At 44.3% G+C, this 21,304-nt stretch overlaps 1 protein-coding gene across 1 annotated transcript in view; it reads right to left on the bottom strand.

Moving 5' to 3' along the window:
• The window catches only part of STMN4 (stathmin 4), a 29,780-nt gene extending 10,806 nt beyond the window's left edge, over nucleotides 1-18,974 (bottom strand). The window contains exons 1-2 of the mRNA XM_060754706.2: nucleotides 18,844-18,974; nucleotides 672-756 (exon numbers count right to left, since the gene is read on the bottom strand). Of these exons, the coding sequence (XP_060610689.2) occupies nucleotides 672-684 (13 nt within the window). The 5' untranslated portion in view covers nucleotides 685-756; nucleotides 18,844-18,974. The remainder of the gene's footprint in view (nucleotides 1-671; nucleotides 757-18,843) is intronic.
• Between the last annotated feature and the right edge of the window lie 2,330 nt (nucleotides 18,975-21,304).

Below are 21,304 nucleotides of genomic sequence, written 5' to 3' on the forward strand. Positions count from 1 at the left end.
AGAAAGAGTGCCATGAAAAGAATGAAAATGCATCCCACCAACACAAGAGATCCATTATTAATGGCCTTCAGGGTACACGATATACACGGTGTATGTGAAACATAAATGGAGTCTGTGTTTAGACTTGGGTCCCATTGCCTAGATGTCTCATTATGTGTATGCAAATATTCGAAAATCCTAAATCCAAACACTTTCTGGCTCCAATAATTTCAGATCAGGGATTTAGGTCATGTTCTTGCCTTGGGAGCTCTGCTGGGAGAAAGATGTGCTTAATTAATCAACTAACTGATCAATCAATTAATCAATTAATTGGTTAATTAACCACCACCTGGTAATCCTTGCTATAGTGCTCCTAAACTTAGAGGCTCCATAGAAACATGTGCAGGATTGGATTTAGGTCACAGGTGGGAATCCTGCAACCCTCCAGGTGTCGTTGGATTACAAGTCCCAGCAGTCTACACTATCAAAGCCATGGATACCTGTAATTAATTACTTCACAGGGTGACCAAAGTCCAAATGCAGTATGTGGATCTAGTTATTCCCAGTTGAGGAATTCAAAGACTTGCAGGGAAAGGAGCCAAAAAAATGATCAGAGAATAACCTGAGGATTTTGGGTGTTGTGATCCCTCAAAAGCGGGACTTTTCAAGCCATTAGTATCAGGTTTGCCTACCTGCCAGCGTCATGATGCCTTCGATTCTGGGATGGGCTCCAAGTGGGTGAAGAGGGTGTCGAGACGGAAATTGCTTACTTGCAAACTGTACAGAGAAAAACAAAGGAAGAGGATGCCTTTGAATTAGGTTAAGAGTTTGCAAGACTGCAAGACCCATGGACCCCACTAACCCCTTTTGTGGCACAAATGGTGCAAGAGTATGGATTTAATAAATTGATCAGCCAGTGCTCTACACTGGGGCTTTGGGGCTGCTGTTATCAGGTGCATCTACACCAGGTATGGGCAAACTCAGGCCGGGGCAGCCAGTCCTCCTAGCAGGAAGTGTTAGCATGCGATCTCCAAGTCAGAAAGTTTGCCCATGCCTGATCGACACTGTAGAACGAATGCAGTTTGATACCACTTTAGCTGCCACTGCTCAATGCTATGGAATCCCAAGAGTCATAGTTTTCCAAGGACTTTAGTCTTTTTTGTCAAAGAAGGCAGGTGCCTCACCAAACTACAATTCCCAGGGCTCAGAGGCGGCCCTAGGTAATTTTCAACGGTAAGCAAACAGTATTTTGGCGCCCCCCCCCCCCCCGCCCAACCAATCATTGATATATATTTTCTGTTTGTCGTGGGAGTTCTGTGTGCCATATTTGTTTCAATTCCATCATTGGTGGAGTTCAGAATGCTCTTTGATTGTAGGTGAACTATACATCCCAGTAACTACATTTGCCGCATTTGCTCCCTTGCCTGGCCCGCTTTGGGTCCGAAGGCGTGCCTGAAGACCCCGCGTGTGCACCAAAAGTCACCTCTTCTCCTGCCTTTCTCCTCAGCCATTGAGACCAAGAGAGAGAGAGAGAGAGGTGGAGATGCCCACCTTTCCTGAAGGTAGGCGCAAAAGCAAAAGGAGGGAGAGGAGGTGGGAGATACCTCCAGCCGGAGGGGCTCTCTCTCTCTCTCGGTCCCAATGGCTGAAGAGAAAGTCAGGAGAAGAGGCGACTTTTGGCGCGCACGCTGGGGTCTTCAGACACGCCTCCGCCCCTTGGCCCACCCGCGGATTGGGAAGAGGAGAGGAGGCTGGTGGAGCACCGGGGATCGGGAAAGGTAGCCGGTCAGGGGGAAGGGATCGAACGCGGAGAACGATTGAGCGCCGGCTCTGCTCGCGCACCCGATGGCCGGGTGGAGCAGGAACGAGAGGGGCTAGGCGAGGCTCAAGGGCCCGGCCCCTTTGGGAAGAGGGTCACCTGGCAGCGAGGCAAGAAAGCCGAGGCTCCCCCCGGACTGCTAGGGCTGTTGTGAGCTGAGGGGACGCTCCTCAAGTGGCGGCCAAGGGGCATTTACAGAGGCGCCTCTGCGCCCCTGGCAAAAAAAGTGTTCTGCGACCGCTTACTTTGCGTAATGGACGAGCCGCCCCTGCCAGGGCTCCATACCATTAAACTGTGGTAATTAAAGTGGTGTCGAACTGCATTCATTCTACAGTGCAGAAGAACTCTGGATTGTACTATGCCTCTAGACATGAGGAGAGGCAAGTGATAAATGATGATGATGATGATGATGATGATGATGCAATAGTAGTTAAAGTGCTGTCAAACTGCATTCATTCCATAGTGGAGATACTGCCTGATGGAGAAATGGAAGTGTTCCAAGGGACATGAGACAATCTTTTCCCCTTCCTTCCTTCCTTCCTTCCTTCCTTCCTTCCTTCCTTCCTTCCTTCCTCTCTCTCTCTTTCATCTATATGTCTTTTCTTTTCTTCTCTTCTCTTTCTTTCTTTTTTCCTTCCTTCCTTTCTTCCTCTCTCTCTCTCATCTATATGTCTTTTCTTTTCTTCTCTTTCTTTTTTCCTTCCTTCCTTCCTTCCTTCCTTCCTTCCTTCCTCTCTCTCTTTCATCTATATGTCTTTTCTTTTCTTCTCTTTCTTTCTTTTTTCCTTCCTTCCTTCCTTCCTTCCTTTCTTCCTCTCTCTCTTTCATCTATATGTCTTTTCTTTTCTTCTCTTCTCTTTCTTTCTTTTTCCTTTCTTCCTTTCTTCCTCTCTCTCTTTCATCTATATGTCTTTTCTTTTCTTCTCTTTCTTTCTTTTTTCCTTCCTTCCTTCCTTCCTTCCTTCCTCTCTCTCTTTCATCTATATGTCTTTTCTTTTCTTCTCTTTCTTTCTTTTTTCCTTCCTTCCTTCCTTCCTTCCTTCCTTCCTTCCTTTCTTCCTCTCTCTCTCTCTCTTTCATCTATATGTCTTTTCTTTTCTTCTCTCTTTTTCTTTTTTCCTTCCTCCCTCCCTCCCTCCCTCCCTTCCTTCCTTCCTTTCTTCCTCTCTCTCTCTTTCATCTATATGTCTTTTCTTTTCTTTTCTTCTCCTTCTTTCTTTTTTCCTTCCTTCCTTCCTCTCTCTCTGTCTTTCATCTATATGTCTTTTCTTTTCTTCTGTTTCTTTTTTTCCTTCCTTCCTTCCTTCCTTCCTTTCTTCCTCTCTCTCTTTCATCTATATGTCTTTTCTTTTCTTCTCTTCTCTTTCTTTCTTTTTTCCTTCCTTCCTTCCTTCCTTCCTTCCTTCCTTTCTTCCTCTCTCTCTCTCTCTTTCATCTATATGTCTTTTCTTTTCTTCTCTCTTTTTCTTTTTTCCTTCCTCCCTTCCTCCCTCCCTCCCTCCCTTCCTTCCTTCCTTTCTTCCTCTCTCTCTCTTTCATCTATATGTCTTTTCTTTTCTTTTCTTCTCCTTCTTTCTTTTTTCCTTCCTTCCTTCCTCTCTCTCTGTCTTTCATCTATATGTCTTTTCTTTTCTTCTGTTTCTTTTTTTCCTTCCTTCCTTCCTTCCTTCCTTCCTTCCTTCCTTCCTTCCTTCCTTCCTTCCTCTCTCTCTCTCTCTCTTTCATCTATATGTCTTTTCTTTTCTTTTCTTTTCTTCTCTTTCTTTCTTTTTTCTTTCCTTCCTTCCTTCCTTCCTTCCTTCCTTCCTTCCTTCCTTCCTTCCTCTCTCTCTCTCTTTCATCTATATGTCTTTTCTTTTCTTCTCTTTCTTTTTTCCTTTCTTCCTTCCTTCCTTCCTTCCTTCCTTCCTTCCTTCCTCTCTCTCTCTTTCATCTATATGTCTTTTCTTTTCTTTTCTTCTCTTCCTTCCTTCCTTTCTTCCCCTCTCTTTCATCTATATGTCTTTTCTTTTCTTCTCTTTCTTTCTTTTTTCCTTCCTTCCTTCCTTCCTCCCTCTCTCTCTCTCATCTATATGTCTTTTCTTTTCTTCTCTTTCTTTCTTTTTTCCTTCCTTCCTTCCTTCCTCTCGCTCTCTCTTTCATCTATATGTCTTTTCTTTTCTTTTTTTTTCTTCTCTTTCTTTTTTCCTTCCTTCCTTCCTCCCTCCCTCCCTCCCTCCCTTCCTTCCTTCCTTTCTTCCTCTCTCTCTCTTTCATCTATATGTCTTTTCTTTTCTTTTCTTCTCCTTCTTTCTTTTTTCCTTCCTTCCTTCCTCTCTCTCTGTCTTTCATCTATATGTCTTTTCTTTTCTTCTGTTTCTTTTTTTCCTTCCTTCCTTCCTTCCTTCCTTCCTTCCTTCCTTCCTTCCTCTCTCTCTCTCTCTCTTTCATCTATATGTCTTTTCTTTTCTTTTCTTTTCTTTTCTTCTCTTTCTTTCTTTTTTCTTTCCTTCCTTTCTTCCTCTCTCTCTCTCATCTATATGTCTTTTCTTTTCTTCTCTTTCTTTTTTCCTTCCTTCCTTCCTTCCTTCCTTCCTTCCTCTCTCTCTTTCATCTATATGTCTTTTCTTTTCTTCTCTTTCTTTCTTTTTTCCTTCCTTCCTTCCTTCCTTCCTTCCTCTCTCTCTCTCTTTCATCTATATGTCTTTTCTTTTCTTCTCTTTCTTTTTTCCTTTCTTCCTTCCTTCCTTCCTTCCTTCCTTCCTTCCTCTCTCTCTCTTTCATCTATATGTCTTTTCTTTTCTTTTCTTCTCTTCCTTCCTTCCTTTCTTCCCCTCTCTTTCATCTATATGTCTTTTCTTTTCTTCTCTTTCTTTCTTTTTTCCTTCCTTCCTTCCTTCCTCCCTCTCTCTCTTTCATCTATATGTCTTTTCTTTTCTTCTCTTTCTTTCTTTTTTCCTTCCTTCCTTCCTTCCTCTCGCTCTCTCTTTCATCTATATGTCTTTTCTTTTCTTTTCTTTTCTTCTCTTTCTTTTTTCCTTCCTTCCTTCCTCCCTCCCTCCCTCCCTCCCTCCCTCTCTTTCATCTATATGTCTTTTCTTTTCTTTTCTTTTCTTTCACCCGCTTTTTACATGCACTACTAAGGCATCGCGCTACACAAAGTAATTGTGAGGAGTGCTGCTTTTTGCATCTCTCTCTCTCTCTCCACCCAAAGATGGAGACTGGCACGTGGGAAGAATGGTGTCTCCCCTTCTAAGCACATTTGTGCCAGGTGTGCAATGAGTGTGCAAGCCGCTTTGTGTCTCGTTTAAGAATAAAATGAACAGAAACGTGAAAAGGACCAAAGCCTTTGATGTGCATGAATAAATAAAGAGGGTTTTCCACATGGCATGGCTGCAAAGCGCATGGGTCCCCTCCCTCTCCGTCTCCTTTGGACTGCATGAGCTCATCCTATATTATTCAAAGCTGTGGGATTTTTTCCCCTCCTCCTCCTCCTTCTCCTCCTTTTCTCCTTCCCTTCTTTATTTATGAAGCCCCAAAGCATCCCCGTTGCCTTGCTTCCCATCCGCAGCCCTTTCTTCCTCTCCTAAATCTTTCTAAGTTTGCATTTTCTCTTATTATAGGGAGATTGTTTCCATAGGGATTGACACCCTATGGATAAGAAATGGGCAGGAAGGTGGGATGGGGAGATCAAGGGAAATCTATTAAGGCTGAGCAAAGGGGAAGAGTCCATGGAGCCATAAACAAAGGAAGGATTGTGTGATATCGTGGGCACATCTAGGATCCCAAGGAGGGGCAGAATCATAAAATCATAATTGGAAGGGAACCCCAAAGGCCATCCAGTCCAACCCCTTGCCATAGGCTGAGCAAAGGGGGAGAGTTTATGGAGCCATAAACAAAGGAACGTTCACATTGCTGGCACATCTGGGATCCCGAGGGGGGTCACAGTCATAGAATTGGAAGGGAACCCCAAAGGCCATCCAGTCCAACCCCTTGCCATAGGTTGAGCAAAGGGGAAGAGCCTATGGGGCCATAAACAAAGGAACATTCACATTGCCGGCACATCTGGGATCCCAAGGAGGGGCACAGTTATAGAATTGAAAGGGAACCCCAAAGGCCATCCAGTCCAACCCCTTGCTATAGGCTGAACACATGGGAAGAGTATATGGAGCCATAAACAAAGGAACGTTCACATTGCTGGCACATCTGGGATCCCAAGGAGGGGCACAATAAGAGTCATAGAATGGGAAGGGAACTCCAAAGGCCATCCAGGCCAACCCCTTGTCATAGACTGAGCAAAGGGGAAGAGCCTATGGAGCCATAAACAAAGGAACGTTCACATCACCAGCACATCTGGGATCCCAAGAAGGGGCACAGCCATAGAATTGAAAGGGAACCCCAAAGGCCATCCAGTCCAACCCCTTGCCATAGGCTGAGCAAAGAGGGAGAGTCCAAGGAACCATAAACAAAGGAACATTTACATCGGCAGCACATCTGGAATCCCAAGGAAGGGCACTGTCATAGAGTTGGAAGGGAACCCCAAAGGCCATCCAGTCCAACCCCTTGCCATAGGCTGAGCAAAGGGGAAGAGCCTATGGAGCCATAAACAAAGGAACGTGCACATTACTGGCACATCTGGGATCCCAAGGAGGGGCACAATTGGAGTCATAGAATGGGAAGGGAACCCCAAAGGCCATCCAGTCCAACCCCTTGCCATAGGCTTAGCCATAAACAAAGGAACATTTACATCGGCAGCACATCTGGAATCCCAAGGAAGGGCGCTGTCATAGAGTTGGAAGGGAGCCCTAAAGGCCATCCAATCCAACCCCTTGGCATAAGTGTGATTTTGGAAATTATAGCCTTGCTCAAATTATAAGCATTATGGAGAGGCAGGAGGGGAGAAAGAGAAAGGAGAGATGTCAGGTATGGAGGATATTAAAGGCCACAATGGGGTTGGCAAGACTGCCTCTGAACATGTGCAGAGTGCCTTGAATCCCTCACTATTGAAGAACACAGCAACATCCAAAACATAAGAGCTTTGTGGATGAAAACCAAACTGCCAAGGGTGCATGAACACCAGTGTTTCCCAAACATTGGACTTCAAGTTGCTTTTGGACTTCAACTCCCAGAAGTCCCAGCCAAGCTTGCCTAATGGCCAATAATTCTGAGATGTGAAGTCTCAAACATCCCTTGAAGGACCAAAGTTTGGAAACCATTGCTCATTCTATACCAGGTATGAGCAAACCTGGGCCGTCCAGGTGTTTTGGACTTCAACTCCCACCATTCCTAACAGCCTCAGGCCCTTTCCTTTCCCCCCTCAGCCGCTTAAGCGGCTGAGGGGGGAAAGGAAGGGGCCTGAGGCTGTTAGGAATGGTGGGAGTTGAAGTCCAAAACATCTGGAGGGTCCATGCTTGCTCTTGCTTCTATACTGTAGAATGAATGCTATTTGAAACCACTTTGAGCTACCATGGTTCAATGCGATGGAATCCTGGGAGTCATAGTTTCACAAGGCCTTAAACCTTCCCCTGCCAAAGAGGGCAGGTGCTTTGCCAAACTACAACTCCCAGGATTCGATAGTATTGAGCCAGAGTGGTTAAAGTGGCTTCGAACTCCATACATTCCCCAATGCAGATCCATCCAAAGTTCAGTCGTGGAGGTCTTTTGGCCATCACCAAAATCAGAATGTTTTCGAGCCTTGTTTTCATGCACAATGTACATCCAGTCCTCCATATCCACGGATTCTGCATCCATGGCTTCAAACTATTGATTTTGCCATTTTATATAATGGATGGTATTATTTTACTATTACTATGACTTATGGCGAACCGCAAAGCAACCCTGCCACAGGGTTTCTAGAAAGGCCTCAATATTGGTTAATATTGGATGCTAAGCAGGGTCAGCCCTGGTCAGCCTTTGGATGGGAGACCACCATAGGTGATATTTCAGATGAAGGAAAATCTTATGAAATGTAAAAGGCTCACCATAAGTCAAGTGGCAACTTTTCCCCAAAATCTGCAGGCTAGAACTTCCATATTTGGGGAAAGGGGGCTTTTTTTTTTGGACTGGGTTGCTGTAAGTTTTTCAGGCTGCATGGCCATATTCCAGAAGCATCCAGTCCTCCATATCCACGGATTCTGTACCCAGTGATTTTGGATGCTATTTTACTATGACTTATGGCAAACCACAAAGCAACCCTGCCGCAGGGTTTCTAGAAAGGCCTCAATATTGATGAATATTGGATGCTAAGCAGGGTCAGCCCTGGCCAGCCTTTGGATGGGAGACCGCCAGGTGCTGTAGGTGATATTTCAGAGGAAAGAAAACCCTATGGGGCTCACTATAAGTCAAGTGGCAACTTTCTCTCAAAAGCTTCAGGTTAGAACTTCCATATTTGGGGAAAGGGAGCTTTTTTTGGACTGGGTTGTTGTAAGTTTTTCGGAGTGCACGGCCATGTTCCAGAAGAATTTCTGGACTGTCAGTCCCAGCATCCCCAGGACTAACGTTGACTCCCAAGCACCATAGGCTCTAATTTGGAGGAAGGAACTAGCAAAAAGAAAACCTTATACAATCCATGGGGTTGCCATGAGTCTATAGGCAGCTTGGAAGCATATTCACACCCACAAAGTTCAGTCTAAACATTATCTGTGCACACAGGTACAGAAATCTTCCAGCTCTAATTGTCAGCTGGGAAGTTTCTAGGACACAGTCAGTTCCTGGGAGTTACATAACCATTGAGTAGGAAGGTTTTTTGAGGATTTTGACAGAAAGGCAATGAATCCCCCCCCCCCCCCCCCCCCCGTGTCTCAGTGCTATTGAATCCTGGGAGTTGTAGTTTTACAAGGTCTTGAGCCTTCTCTGCCAAAGAGTTGTAGTTTGGTGCCTCACCAAACTACAACTCCCAAGGCTCCCTAGCCTTGAGCCAGGGCAGTTCGGGTGTGTGTGTGTGTGTGTGTGTGTGTGAAACTGGATTCATTCCACAATGTTGATGCATCCTTAGATATGGTTACTTACCTTGTGCAACATACATACAGATAATTTGAACTGTATTGTATGAGTCTACACTGACCACATAATGCAGTTTGAAACTGCATTATAGAGCAGTGAAGATGAGGAGGAGGAGGAGGAGGAGGAAAAGGAGGAGGAGGAAAAGGAGGAGGAGGAGGAAGAGGAGTTTGAATCTGAATTATAGGGTAGTGTAGGTGAAGATGATGAAGATGATGGTGGTGAGTTTCAAACTGCATTATAGGGCAGTGTAGATGATGATGAAGATGATGGTGGTGGTAGTGTTGAGTTTGAATCTGCATTAAAGGGCAGTGTAGATGATGATGAAAATGATTGTGGTGGTGGTAGTGGTGGTGTTGAGTTTGAATCTGCATTAAAGGGCAGTGTAGATTATGATGAAGATGATGCTGGTGGTGGTTTTGAGTTTGGATCTGCATTAAAGGGCAGTGTAGATGATGATGAAGATGATGGTGGTGGAGGTGGTGGTTTTGAGTTTGGATCTGCATTAAAGGGCAGTGTAGATGATGAAGATGATGATGGTGGTGGTGGTGAGTTTGAATCTATTACAGGGCAGTGTAGATGATGATGAAGATGGTGGTGGTGAGTTTGAATCTGCATTATAGGGCAGTGTAGATGATGATGAAGAAGATGATAGTGGTGGTGGTGGTGAGTTTGAATCTGCATTATAGAGCAGTGTAGATGATGAAGATGAAGATGATGGTGGTAGTGGTGAGTTTGAATCTGCATTATAGGGCAGTGTAGATGATGATGAAGATGGTGGTGGTGAGTTTGAATCTGAATTATAGGACAGTGTAGATGTTGATGAAGATGATGATAGTGGTGGTGGTGGTGAGTTTAAATCTGCATTATAAGGCAGTGTAGGTGATGATGATGAAGATGATGGTGGTGGTGGTGAGTTTCAAACTGCATTATAGGGTAGTGTAGGTGATGATGAAGGTGGTGGTAGTGGTGGTAGTGGTGGTGTTGAGTTTGAATCTGCATTATAGGGCAGTGTAGATGATGATGAAGATGATAGTGGTGGTGGTGGTGAGTTTGAAACTGAATTATAGGACAGTGTAGATGAGAATGAAGATGATGTTAGTGGCGATGAGTTTGAATCTGCATTATAGGGCAGTGCAGATGATGAAGAAGATGATGATAGTGGTGGTGGTGGAGAGTTTGAAACTGCATTATAGGGCAGTGTAGATTATGATGATGATGATGATGATGATGATGAGTTTGAATCTGCATTATAGGACAGTATAGGTGATGATGAAGATGGTGGTGAGTTTGAAACTGCATTATAGAGCAATGTAGATGATGGTGAAGAAGATGGTAGTGGTGGTGAGTTTGAAACTGCTTTATAGGGCAGTGTAGATGATGATGATGAGTTGAATCTGCATTATAGGGCAGTATAGGTGATGATGAAGATAGTGGTGGTGGTGAGTTTGAATCTGCATTATAAGGCAGTGTAGATGATGAAGCTGATGGTGGTGGTGGTGAGTTTGAATCTGTATTATAGGGCAGTGTAGATGATGATGATGATGATGATGATGAGTTTGAATCTGCATTATAGGGCAGTATAGGTGATGATGAAGATGATGATAGTGGTGAGTTTGAAACTGCATTATAGAGCAATGTAGATGAGGATGATGGTGATGGTGAAGATGATGGTGGTGGTGGTGGTGGTGATGGTGATGATCATGTTTATTTAGATGGGGCCTGAGTCTTCCTTATCTGAAATGCTTTGGCCCAGAAAACTTTTGGAATATATTGCAGATTTTGGAATAATTGCACGTACCTAATGAAATATTTTGGAGAAGGGACACAAATCTAGATACAAAATCCATTTACATTCTTTATGCCCCAACTAATTTTATACACTATATTGCTAATAACTGCACCATCAGAAAGCAAAGGCCTCACCCTCTCAGCCTCCCGATTTGGAGCATTTTGGAATTCTGCATAAGGAATGCTCAGCTTTTTAGATCAACTGTGAGCCATATTATGTGTGCTTTCATTTCCGGCTTGTAGCTGTCGCTGAATGTAAGCACTCTGCACATGCTCTAGGGAAGTTCCTGTTATCATTACAGCTCTGCAAGTGCCAAGGCTAAAGAATGGCCTCTGAAGATGAACCCATCTACACTATAGAATGAATACAGTTTGGAATCACTTGAACTTTTTTTTTTTTTTTTGGTCGTGTCAGGAGCGACTCGAGAAACTGCAAGTTGCTTCTGTTGTGAGAGAATTGGCCATTTGCAAGGACGTTGCCCAGGAGACACCCGGATGATTTGATGTTTTTATCATCCTTGTGGGAGGCTTCTCTCTTGTCCCCATATGAAGAGCTGGAGCTGATAGAGGGAGCTCATCCGCCTCTCCCCGGATTTGAACCTGCGACCTGTTGGTCTTCAGTCCTGTCTGCACAGGGGTTTAACCCACTATTCCACCGGGGCCCCCATCACTTGAACTTGAACTTGAACTTGAAATGCAATGGCCCAATGCTATGAGATCCTGGGATCTGTAGTTTAGCAAGGCTCCGGTGCTCTTTGGCAGAGAAGACTAAAGATCTTGCAAAACTACAACTCTCCAGATTCCATAAACTTCAGCCATGGTAGTCAAAGTGATGTCAAACTGCATTAATTCTACAGTGTAGACACACCCTAAACCAGATTAGTATGGAGCTCACATTCTGTTCATGTACCATGCTTCCCTTTCCCTTGATGTCAGATAATGAGACATGGGTCAGAAATTGGGTAGATTTGGTGCCTTTGGGTGTCATTTTTGGGATAGCCTGTTGCACCCAGGACCAGCGGACAGAGTTTCGGACCTGATAGCAGTGAAAACAAAAGTTCCCAACCTTTCCACGGTGGGCTGTTAGATCTGTGGGAGCATCTACACTGTGGAATTAATGCAGTATGACATTACTTAAACTGCCATGGCCCAATGCTATGGAATCGTGGGAGTTGTAGTTTCTGAGAAACACCAGTGCCCTTTGGCAAAGAAGGCTAAAGACCTTAGAATCATAGAATCAAAGAGTTGGAAGAGACCTCATGGGCCATCCAGTCCAACCCCATTCTGCCAAGAAGCAGGAATATTGCATTCAAATCACCCCTGACAGATAGCCATCCAGCCTCTGTTTCAAAGCTTCCAAAGAAGGAGCCTCCACCACACTCCGGGGCAGAGAGTTCCACTGCTGAACGGCTCTCACAGTCAGGAAGTTCTTCCTCATGTTCAGATGGAATCTCCTTTCTTGTAGTTTGAAGCCATTGTTCCCTTGCGTCCTAGTCTCCAGGGAAGCAGAAAACAAGCTTGCTCCCTCCTCCCTGTGGCTTCCTCTCACATATTTATACATGGCTATCATATCTCCTCTCAGCCTTCTCTTCTTCAGGCTAAACATGCCCAGTTCCCTAAGCCGCTCCTCATAGGGCTTGTTCTCCAGACCCTTGATCCAGACCTTGCAAAACTCCCCAGATTCAATACTATTTAGCTGGGCAAGTGATATCATAGAATCACAGAATCCTAGAATTGGAAGAGACCTGGAGGGCCATCCAGTCCAAACCCCCTGCCAAGAAGCAGGAATCACATTCAAAGCACCCCCGACAGATGGTCATCCAACTTCTGTTTAAAACTGAATTAATCAAACTGAATAATGCTACCCCTCTATTCTGCTTTGGTTAGACCACACCTGGAATATTGTGTCCAATTCTGGGCGCCACAATTCAAGAGAGATATTGACAAGCTGGAATGTGTCCAGAGGAGGGCGACTAAAATGATCAAGGGTCTGGAGAACAAGCCCTATGAGGAGCGGCTTAGGGAACTGGGCATGTTTAGCCTGAAGAAGAGAAGGCTGAGAGGAGATATGATAGCCATGTATAAATATGTGAGAGGAAGCCACAGGGAGGAGGGAGCAAGCTTGTTTTCTGCTTCCTTGGAGACTAGGACGCGGAACAATGGCTTCAAACTACAAGAGAGGAGATTCCATCTGAACATTAGGAAGAACTTCCTGACTGTGAGAGCCGTTCAGCAGTGGAACTCTCTGCCCCGGAGTGTGGTGGAGGCTCCTTCTTTGGAAGCTTTTAAACAGAGGCTGGATGGCCATTTGTCAGGGGTGATTTGAATGCAATATTCCTGCTTCTTGGCAGGGGGGTTGGACTGGATGGCCCATGAGGTCTCTTCCAACTCTTTGATTCTATGATTCTATGATTCTATGAATTAATTCTACTGTCTAGACACACCCTGTCTGTATGTCTAGGGCAGCTTGTATCAGGGACAAATTGGATTCCTATATTGAGAAAAGGGCAGGATATTGATTTAATGATTGACGGCTTGATTGATTGATTGATTGATTGATTGCCTTTCATCATCCACTTATCAGAATTATGTTCCTACAGTTGGTACTCTTAGTATGCCCAAAAATACCTGCAAACCCAGGTTGTGTCTCTTAAAAAGAACCCTGCCATCCAGCATTTGAAAGAATGCAGAATAGTGGAATTGTATTATTATTATTATTATTATTATTATTATTATTATGCATGCTTTGGGTGGAATAGAAGGATTCCTACCATGCACTAGAGCCCCGCCCCTCTCTATATCACAACCCTCGTGTATTCCAACTCCGATAAGGATTTTTATAGCATTCTCCCCTATTTTGATAATATTTCCAAAAATAAGGGTCAGGAAGTTGAACTAGAAGAGCCAATTTAGGGGGGTTTTTTTGCAAGAAGTTGAGTCCTGCATCCATCCGGTCACCACTTGCTGAGCTTTTATCACCCCATTGTTACCGGCTGCATTGTGGTGAGTTCACTGCAGATTTGCAAGCCAAAGGTGGAGCCAAAATAAGGCGGAAAAACAAGAAATTATCCTAAATCTCCCTTTCTGATTGCCCCCAAAATGTGGCTATGGGAACTGATAATGCTTTGGACTTCTTTCCTTCTCGTTTTTGGCTCCTATTTCCCCTGAAACATCTCCCTGCCAAGGTCCAACCCTCTTCTCATTGCAATTTTGGGGACGTTATTTATCCTATCATCGGGATAAAAACAAGAAAAAATTATGTTAAAGGGATTGCAGACAGAACCCACCAAGTAACCATTTCTTATTGTACACCCATGAATAAAATAAGGGCAGTAAACCAGAAGAAAAGCAGGGATTTTGCAGAGAAAGAGTGAATAATGGATAATGTATTGTCGAAGGCTTTCATGGCCGGAATCACTGGGTTGTTGTAGGTTTTTTCGGGCTATATGACCATGGTCTAGAGGCATTCTCTCCTGACGTTTCGCCTGCATCTATGCCAAGCATCCTCAGAGGTAGTGAGGTCTGTTGGAACTAGGAAAAGGGGTTTATATATCTGTGGAATGACCAGGGTGGGACAAAAGACTTTTGTCTGCTGGAGCTAGGTGTGAATGTTTCAGCTGACCACCTTGATTAGCATATAATGGCTTGACAGTGCCATTGAAAATTTGCTCTAGGCAATTCCACAGATATATAAACCCATTTTCCTAGTTCCAACAGATCTCACTACCTCTGACGATGCTTGCCATAGATGCAGGCGAAACGTCAGGAGAGAATGCCTCTAGAACATGGCCAGATAGCCCCAAAAAAACCTACAACACCCCAGAATAATGGATAGTTGGTGGCAAAGGGGTTTATATATCTGTGGAATGACCAGGGTGGGACAAAGGACTCTTGTCTGCTGGAGCTAGGTGTGAATGTTTCAACTGACCACCTTGATTAGCATATAATGGCCTGACAGTGCCTGGAGCAAACTTTTATTGAGAGGTCTGACATGGTGAACAACCACCATGTCAGACTACACAGAGAAGCCATTGAAATCCAAGCATGTGGACAATTTCAACAGAAAGGAAGAGACCATGAAAATGAACAAATTCTGGCTACCAGTATTAAAAAACTCTAAAATTACAACAGCAAAACAGCAGAGAGGAAACAACCAGGCACATCTTAACACCTCTCAACAAAAGATTTTCCCAGGCTCAGCCAGGCCTTCTAATGCTAATGAAGGTGGTCAGTTGAAACATTCACACCTAGCTCCAGCAGAGAAGAGCTCCTTGCCCCACCCCAGCCATTCCACAGATATATAAACCCATTGTCCTAATTCCAACAGACCTCACTACCTCTGAGGATGCTTGCCATAGATACAGGCGAAACGTCAGGAGAAATGCCTCTAGAACATGCCCCTATAACCCGAAAAAACCCACAAGAACCTAGTGATTCCAGCCATGAAAGCCTTCGACAATACATTGATTAGATGTCCTTGTTTGTTTCCTCTCTGTTGTTGTGCTGTTGTAATTTTAGAGTTTTTTAATACTGGTAGCCAGATTTTGTTCATTTTCATGGTTTGTTCCCAGAGAGGAAACTAACAAGGACATATAATCACCTCTCAACAAAAGTTTGCTCCAGGCACTGTCAGGCAATTATATGCTAATCAAGATGGTCAGTTGAAACATTCACGCCTAGCTCCAGCAGACAAGAGTCCTTTGTCCCACCCTGGTCATTCCACAGATATATAAACCCTTTTTCCTATTTCCAACAGACCTCGCTACCTCTGAGGATGCTTGCCATAGATGCAGGCGAAACGTCAGGAGAGAATGCCTCTAGACCATGGCCATAAAAAACCTACAACAACCCAGAATAATGGATAGTTGGTGGCATGCCCTCCATTGTGTTTGCATACAATAATACAAGAAGATAACATCTTTTTAAAAACTCAGTACATATCTCAAGGAGAGGAAAAGACTGTGGATATTTGGAAATATAAAGTGATGTTCAATTTTGGCTTGCATAAATAGGAGTCTAGTGTTTAGATCCAGGGAAGTCCTGCTCCCCATGCTCTATTCTGCCTTGCTCAGACACGTTACCTGGAATCAAACTGTGTCCAATTCTGGGCACCACAATTGAAAGGAGATGTTGACACTAAGCTGGAATGTGTCCAGAGGAGGGAAACTCAAAGGATCAAGGGTCTGGAGTACAAGCCCTATGAGGAGCGGCTTAAAGAGCTGGGTGTGTTTAGCCTTCAGAAGAGAAGGCTGAGCGGAGACATGATGAGGACCATGAATGAAGATGTCATAAGGAGGAAGGAGCAAGCGTGTCTTCTGCTGCCCTGGAGACTGGGACACAATGGAACAATGGCACAGATTAACACCTCCCAGCAACAGATTTTCCCAGGCTCAGGCAGGCCTTCAAATGCTAATGAAGGTGATCAGCTAAACATTCACACCTAACTGCAGCAGGGAAGAGCTCCTTGCCCCACCCCAGCCACTCCACAGATATATAAACCCATTGTCCTAATTCCAACAGACCTCTACCTCTGAGGATGCTTGCCATAGATGCAGGCGAAACGTCAGGAGAAATGCCTCTAGAACATGGCTCTATAGTCCGAAAAAACCCACAAGAACCTAGTGAGTCCAGCCATGAAAGTCTTCGACAATACAATGGAACAATGGCTTCAAACTACAGGAAAGGAAGGAGATTCCACCTGAACATGAGGAAGAACTTCCTGACTGTAATGAGAGCTGTTCAGCAGTTGAACTCTCTCTCTCTGCTCCAAAGTGTGGTGGAAACTCCTTCTTTGGAGGCTTTTAAACACAGGCTGGATGGCCATCTGTCAGGGGTGCTTTGAATGAGATTTTCCTGCTTCTTGGGAGAAAGGAGTTGGACTGGATGGCCCATGAGGTCTCTTCCAACTCTAGGATTCTAATAGTTAATTTTTAAAATATACACAGAAGTAAACAACTTCCTGGATATAAAGAGGAAAGAAATATAAAACTATACAGAAAGCAACAAAAGGGCAGCAGGAAAATCTCCTTTTAAAGCTAATTTAAGTCTATGTGTTTGCATTTTAGAGTGCCATGTGAATAGAATAGGGAGGTGTGTTGGGGAGAGAAATTGTGTAGTTAGTTATGTAACTGTTGTTCACTTGAATGATAATAATAATACTCTTACAATACACAAACACACTAATATTTGTGCATATTATTATTATTATTATTATTATTATTATATTTTATTATTATTCCACCTGCAAACAAGATGCAAAGCACTTCGTAACATTAAAATAACTGTACAGAGTGCCATGTAATTAGAGTGTTGAGGTGAGAAATGGTGTAGTTAGCTATATAACTCTTGTTCACTTGGATAATGGGTTGTTGTAGGTTTTTTCGGGCTATATGGCCATGGTCTAGAGGCATTCTCTCCTGACATTTTGCCTGCATCTATGGCAAGCATCCTCAAAGGTTGTGAGGTTTTTTGGGCTATATGGCCATGGTCTAGAGGCATTCTCTCCTGACATTTTGCCTGCATCTATGGCAAGCATCCTCAGAGGTAGTGAGGTTTTTTCGGGCTTGATGGCCATGGTCTAGAGGCATTCTCTCCTGACGTTTCGCCTGCATCTATGGCAAGCATCCTCAGAGTTAGTGAGGTTTTTTTGGGCTATATGGCCATGGTCTAGTAGCATTCTCTCCTGACGTTTTGCCTGCATCTATGGCAAGCATCCTCAGAGCTTTTGAGGTTTTTTCGGGCTATATGGCCATGGTCTAGAGGCATTCTCTCCTGACGTTTCGCCTGCATCTATGGCAAGCATCCTCAGAGGTAGTGAGGTTTTTTCGGGCTATATGGCCATGGTCTAGAGGCATTCTCTCCTGACGTTTCGCCTGCATCTATGGCAAGCATCCTCAGAGTTAGTGAGGTTTTTTCAGGCTATATGGCCATGGTCTAGAGGCATTCTCTCCTGACGTTTCGCCTGCATCTATGGCAAGCATCCTCAGAGGTAGTGAGGTTTTTTCGGGCTATATGGCCATGGTCTAGAGGCATTCTCTCCTGACATTTCGCCTGCATCTATGGCAAGCATCCTCAGAGCTTTTGAGGTTTTTTCGGGCTATATGGCCATGGTCCAGAGGCATTCTCTCCTGACGTTTCGCCTGCATCTACGGCAAGCATCCTCAGAGTTAGTAAGGTTTTTTTGGGCTATATGGCCATGGTCTAGAGGCATTCTCTCCTGACGTTTCGCCTGCATCTATGGCAAGCATCCTCAGAGGTGTTCAGCAGTTGAACTCTCTCTCTCTGCTCCAGAGTGTGGTGGAGGCTCTTTCTTTGGAGGCCTCTTTCTTTGGATGGCTGGATGGCCATCTGTCGGGGGTGCTTTGAATGAGATTTTCCTGCTTCTTGGGAGAAAGGGGTTGGACTGGATGGCCCACCAGATCTCTTCCAACTCAACGATTCTAGGATTCTAATAGTTACTTTTTATGGCAAGCATCTCACTACCTCTGAGGATGCTTGCCATAGATGCAGGCGAAACGTCAGGAGAGAATGCCTCTAGACCATGGCCATATAGCCTGAAACAACCTACAACATCCCAGTGATTCCGGCCATGAAAGCCTTCAACAATACATCAAACCCCATATTGACAACATTCATATTGTTGTCATTCAGAGACCTCACAACCTCTGAGGATGCTTGCCATAGATGCAGGCGAAACGTCAGGAGAGAATGCCTCTAGACCATGGCCATATAGCTCGAAAAAAACCTACAGCAACCCAGTGATTCCGGCCATGAAAGCCTTCAACAATACATCAAACCCCATATTGACAACATTCATATTGTTGTCATTCAGAGACCTCACAACCTCTGAGGATGCTTGCCATAGATGCAGGCGAAACGTCAGGAGAGAATGCCTCTAGAGCATGGCCATACAGCCCGAAAAAACCTACAACAACCCAGTGATTCCAGCCATGAAAGCCTTGGACAATACAATAATAATAATATTGTCATATTACACAAACATACTAATATTGGTGCATATTATTATTATTATTATTATTATTATTATTATTATTCCACCCTCAATCAAGATGCAATGTAGTTCGTAACATTAAAACCCACACAATGCAAATATTAAAATAGAATTAAACAAGTGAATTAAAATGCGTGCACAAATCGATGCAAAGATCAGTTATATGTAAGAATTGTTGTTTGTTTAATGAGCAATCCAAAGGGAGAAAAAAGGACAAATATTAGGGTGAAATATGGGATATTTAGGGTGGATCGATGCTACTTACCCCTTGCTAAGCCTGGCCTTGGTGCCCCCTTTGCAGCCAACCTCTCCCTCGCCTCCTTTTCCAAGGACCAAAGATGCTCAGAGAGGCAGCCAGCATCCGCTCATCCCTGGCCATGACATCACCTCCAAGGAATCGGATTGGCTGGACGCAACCGAGCCGCCTGATTGGCCCGCATCCGATGGCCCTTAAGTCAGCCAAGTGGTCCAGGGATGATGTCACACAAGGGATGCTATTTTCAAGAAAGGAGCTTCGGATGCAGGAAGGAGGGAAGGAAGGAGGGAGGGAGGGAGGGAGGAAGGATGCGCCAGAAGCATTTAAAACCACCCCGGCTTTGTTAAAAACCATGACGTCTTCCATTGCGGATTAGTTAAGCCCCACACCCTTCTTCCCATGTTAGCCCAAATGATTATGGAGATAAAGCATCATCATCAACAACAATAACATCCTTTTCTCCATTCATGCAGAATTTTAAAGAAGAAAATGTTTATTATTTTACTGACAAGAAACCACAGTATGTCATAGGTAAAGGTAAAGGTAGTCCCCTGACATTAAGTCCAGTCATGTCTGACTCTGGGGTGTGGTGCTCATCTCCATTTCTAAGCCAGAGAGCCAGCGTTGTCCGTAGACACCTCCAAGGTCATGTGGCCGGCATGACTGCATGGAGTGCCGTTACCTTCCCGCTGGAGCGGTACCTATTGATCTACTCACATTTGCATGTTTTCGAACTGCTAGGTTGGCAGACGCTAGGGCTGACAGCGGAAGCTCACGCCGCTCCCCGGAATCGAACCTGCGACCTTTCGATCAACAAGCTCAACAGCTCAGTGCTTTAACCCACTGCGCCACCGGGGGCTCGAGTATGTCATAGAATCATACAATCATAGAGTTGGGAGAGACCTCATGGGCCATCCAATCCAACCCCATTCGGCCAAGAAGCAGGAATATTGCATTCAAATCACCCCTGACAGATGGCCATCCAGCCTCTGTTTAAAAGCTTCCAAAGAAGGAGCCTCCACCACACTCCAGGGCAGAGAGTTCCACTGGTGAATGGCTCTCACAGTCAGGAAGTTCTTCCTCATGTTCAGATGGAATCTCCTCTCTTGTAGTTTGAAGCCATTGTTCCGCGTCCTAGTCTCCAAGGAAGCAGAAAACAAGCTTGCTCCCTCCTCCCTGTGGCTTCCTCTCACATATTTATACATGGCTATCATATCTCCTCTCAGCCTTCTCTTCTTCAGGCTAAACATGGCCAGCTCCTTAAGCCACTCCTCATAGGGTTTGTTCTCCAGACTCATGATCATTTTAGTCGCCCCCCCTCTGGACACATTCCAGCTTGTCAATATCGCTCTTGAATTGTGGTGCCCAGAATTGGACACAATATTCCAGGTGTGGTCTAATCAAGGCAGAATAGAGGGGTAGCATGACTTCCCTAGATCTAGACACTATGCTCCTATTGATGCAGGCCAAAATCACATTGGCCTGCATCATTGAAGTGTTCATTCTCTGTAACTTTTTTCCGGCTTGTGGTCCCACCAGTTCCTTGTCTCAGTCATATGGTGTTTGTGGCACAGGTTCCAATGAATAATCTGAGCAACTGTGTTATGCCTCTGCTTGTAGTCTGCCTGCACAATCTTCTTGCAGCAGCTGAGGATGGGATCTATTGTTTCATCTGCTTCCTTGCACAGTCTACACTTGGGATCTGTTGCTGACTTTTTAATTCAGGCTTTTTTGCCGCCACATCACATTCCTGGCTCATGTTTAACTTGTTGTCCACGAGGACTCCAAGATCTTTTTCACACGTACTGCTCTTGAGCCAGGCATTATCCCCCATTCTGTATATTTGCATTTCGTTTTTTCTGCCTAAGTGGAGTCTCTTGTATTTGTCCCCGTTGAACTTCATTTTGTTAATTTTGACCCATCTCTCTAATCTTGTCACTGCAAATGAGTTCTATATGCTAGATTTCGTATAAAAAAATCACAAATCAAACAGTTCCCAAGCGTCATTGTTCGACTTGTGATTTTTTTATTTGAAATCCAGCATATACATTGTTTATTATTATTATTATTATTATTATTATTATTATTATTATTATTAAAATGATGATGATGATGATTATTATTATTATTTGACACACAAAAAGATTAGTACACAGCAAACAAAATCACTCTGTTGGTTGTTGTATTGGATCACACACTGGACACTTCCCAAGCGTCTAGGACTGTGTGATGTATTGGCAAATAATGCGGGCAGACTCGAATAGGGTGGCCTTTTGCAGCTAACAGATGGTGATTTTGTCAGTGCTGATTGTTTTTAAATACAGGCCAAGATTTTGCGGCGCTGCACCCAGTGTGCCGATCACCACTGGGACCACCTTTAGTGGCTTATGCCAGAGTCGTTGCAGTTTGATCCTTATTATTATTATTATTATTATTTGATACACAACAAACAAGGTCACTCTGCTGGTTG

This window comes from Anolis sagrei, chromosome 1 (assembly GCF_037176765.1).
Source record: "Anolis sagrei isolate rAnoSag1 chromosome 1, rAnoSag1.mat, whole genome shotgun sequence".
Classification (NCBI taxonomy): Eukaryota; Metazoa; Chordata; class Lepidosauria; order Squamata; family Dactyloidae; genus Anolis; species Anolis sagrei.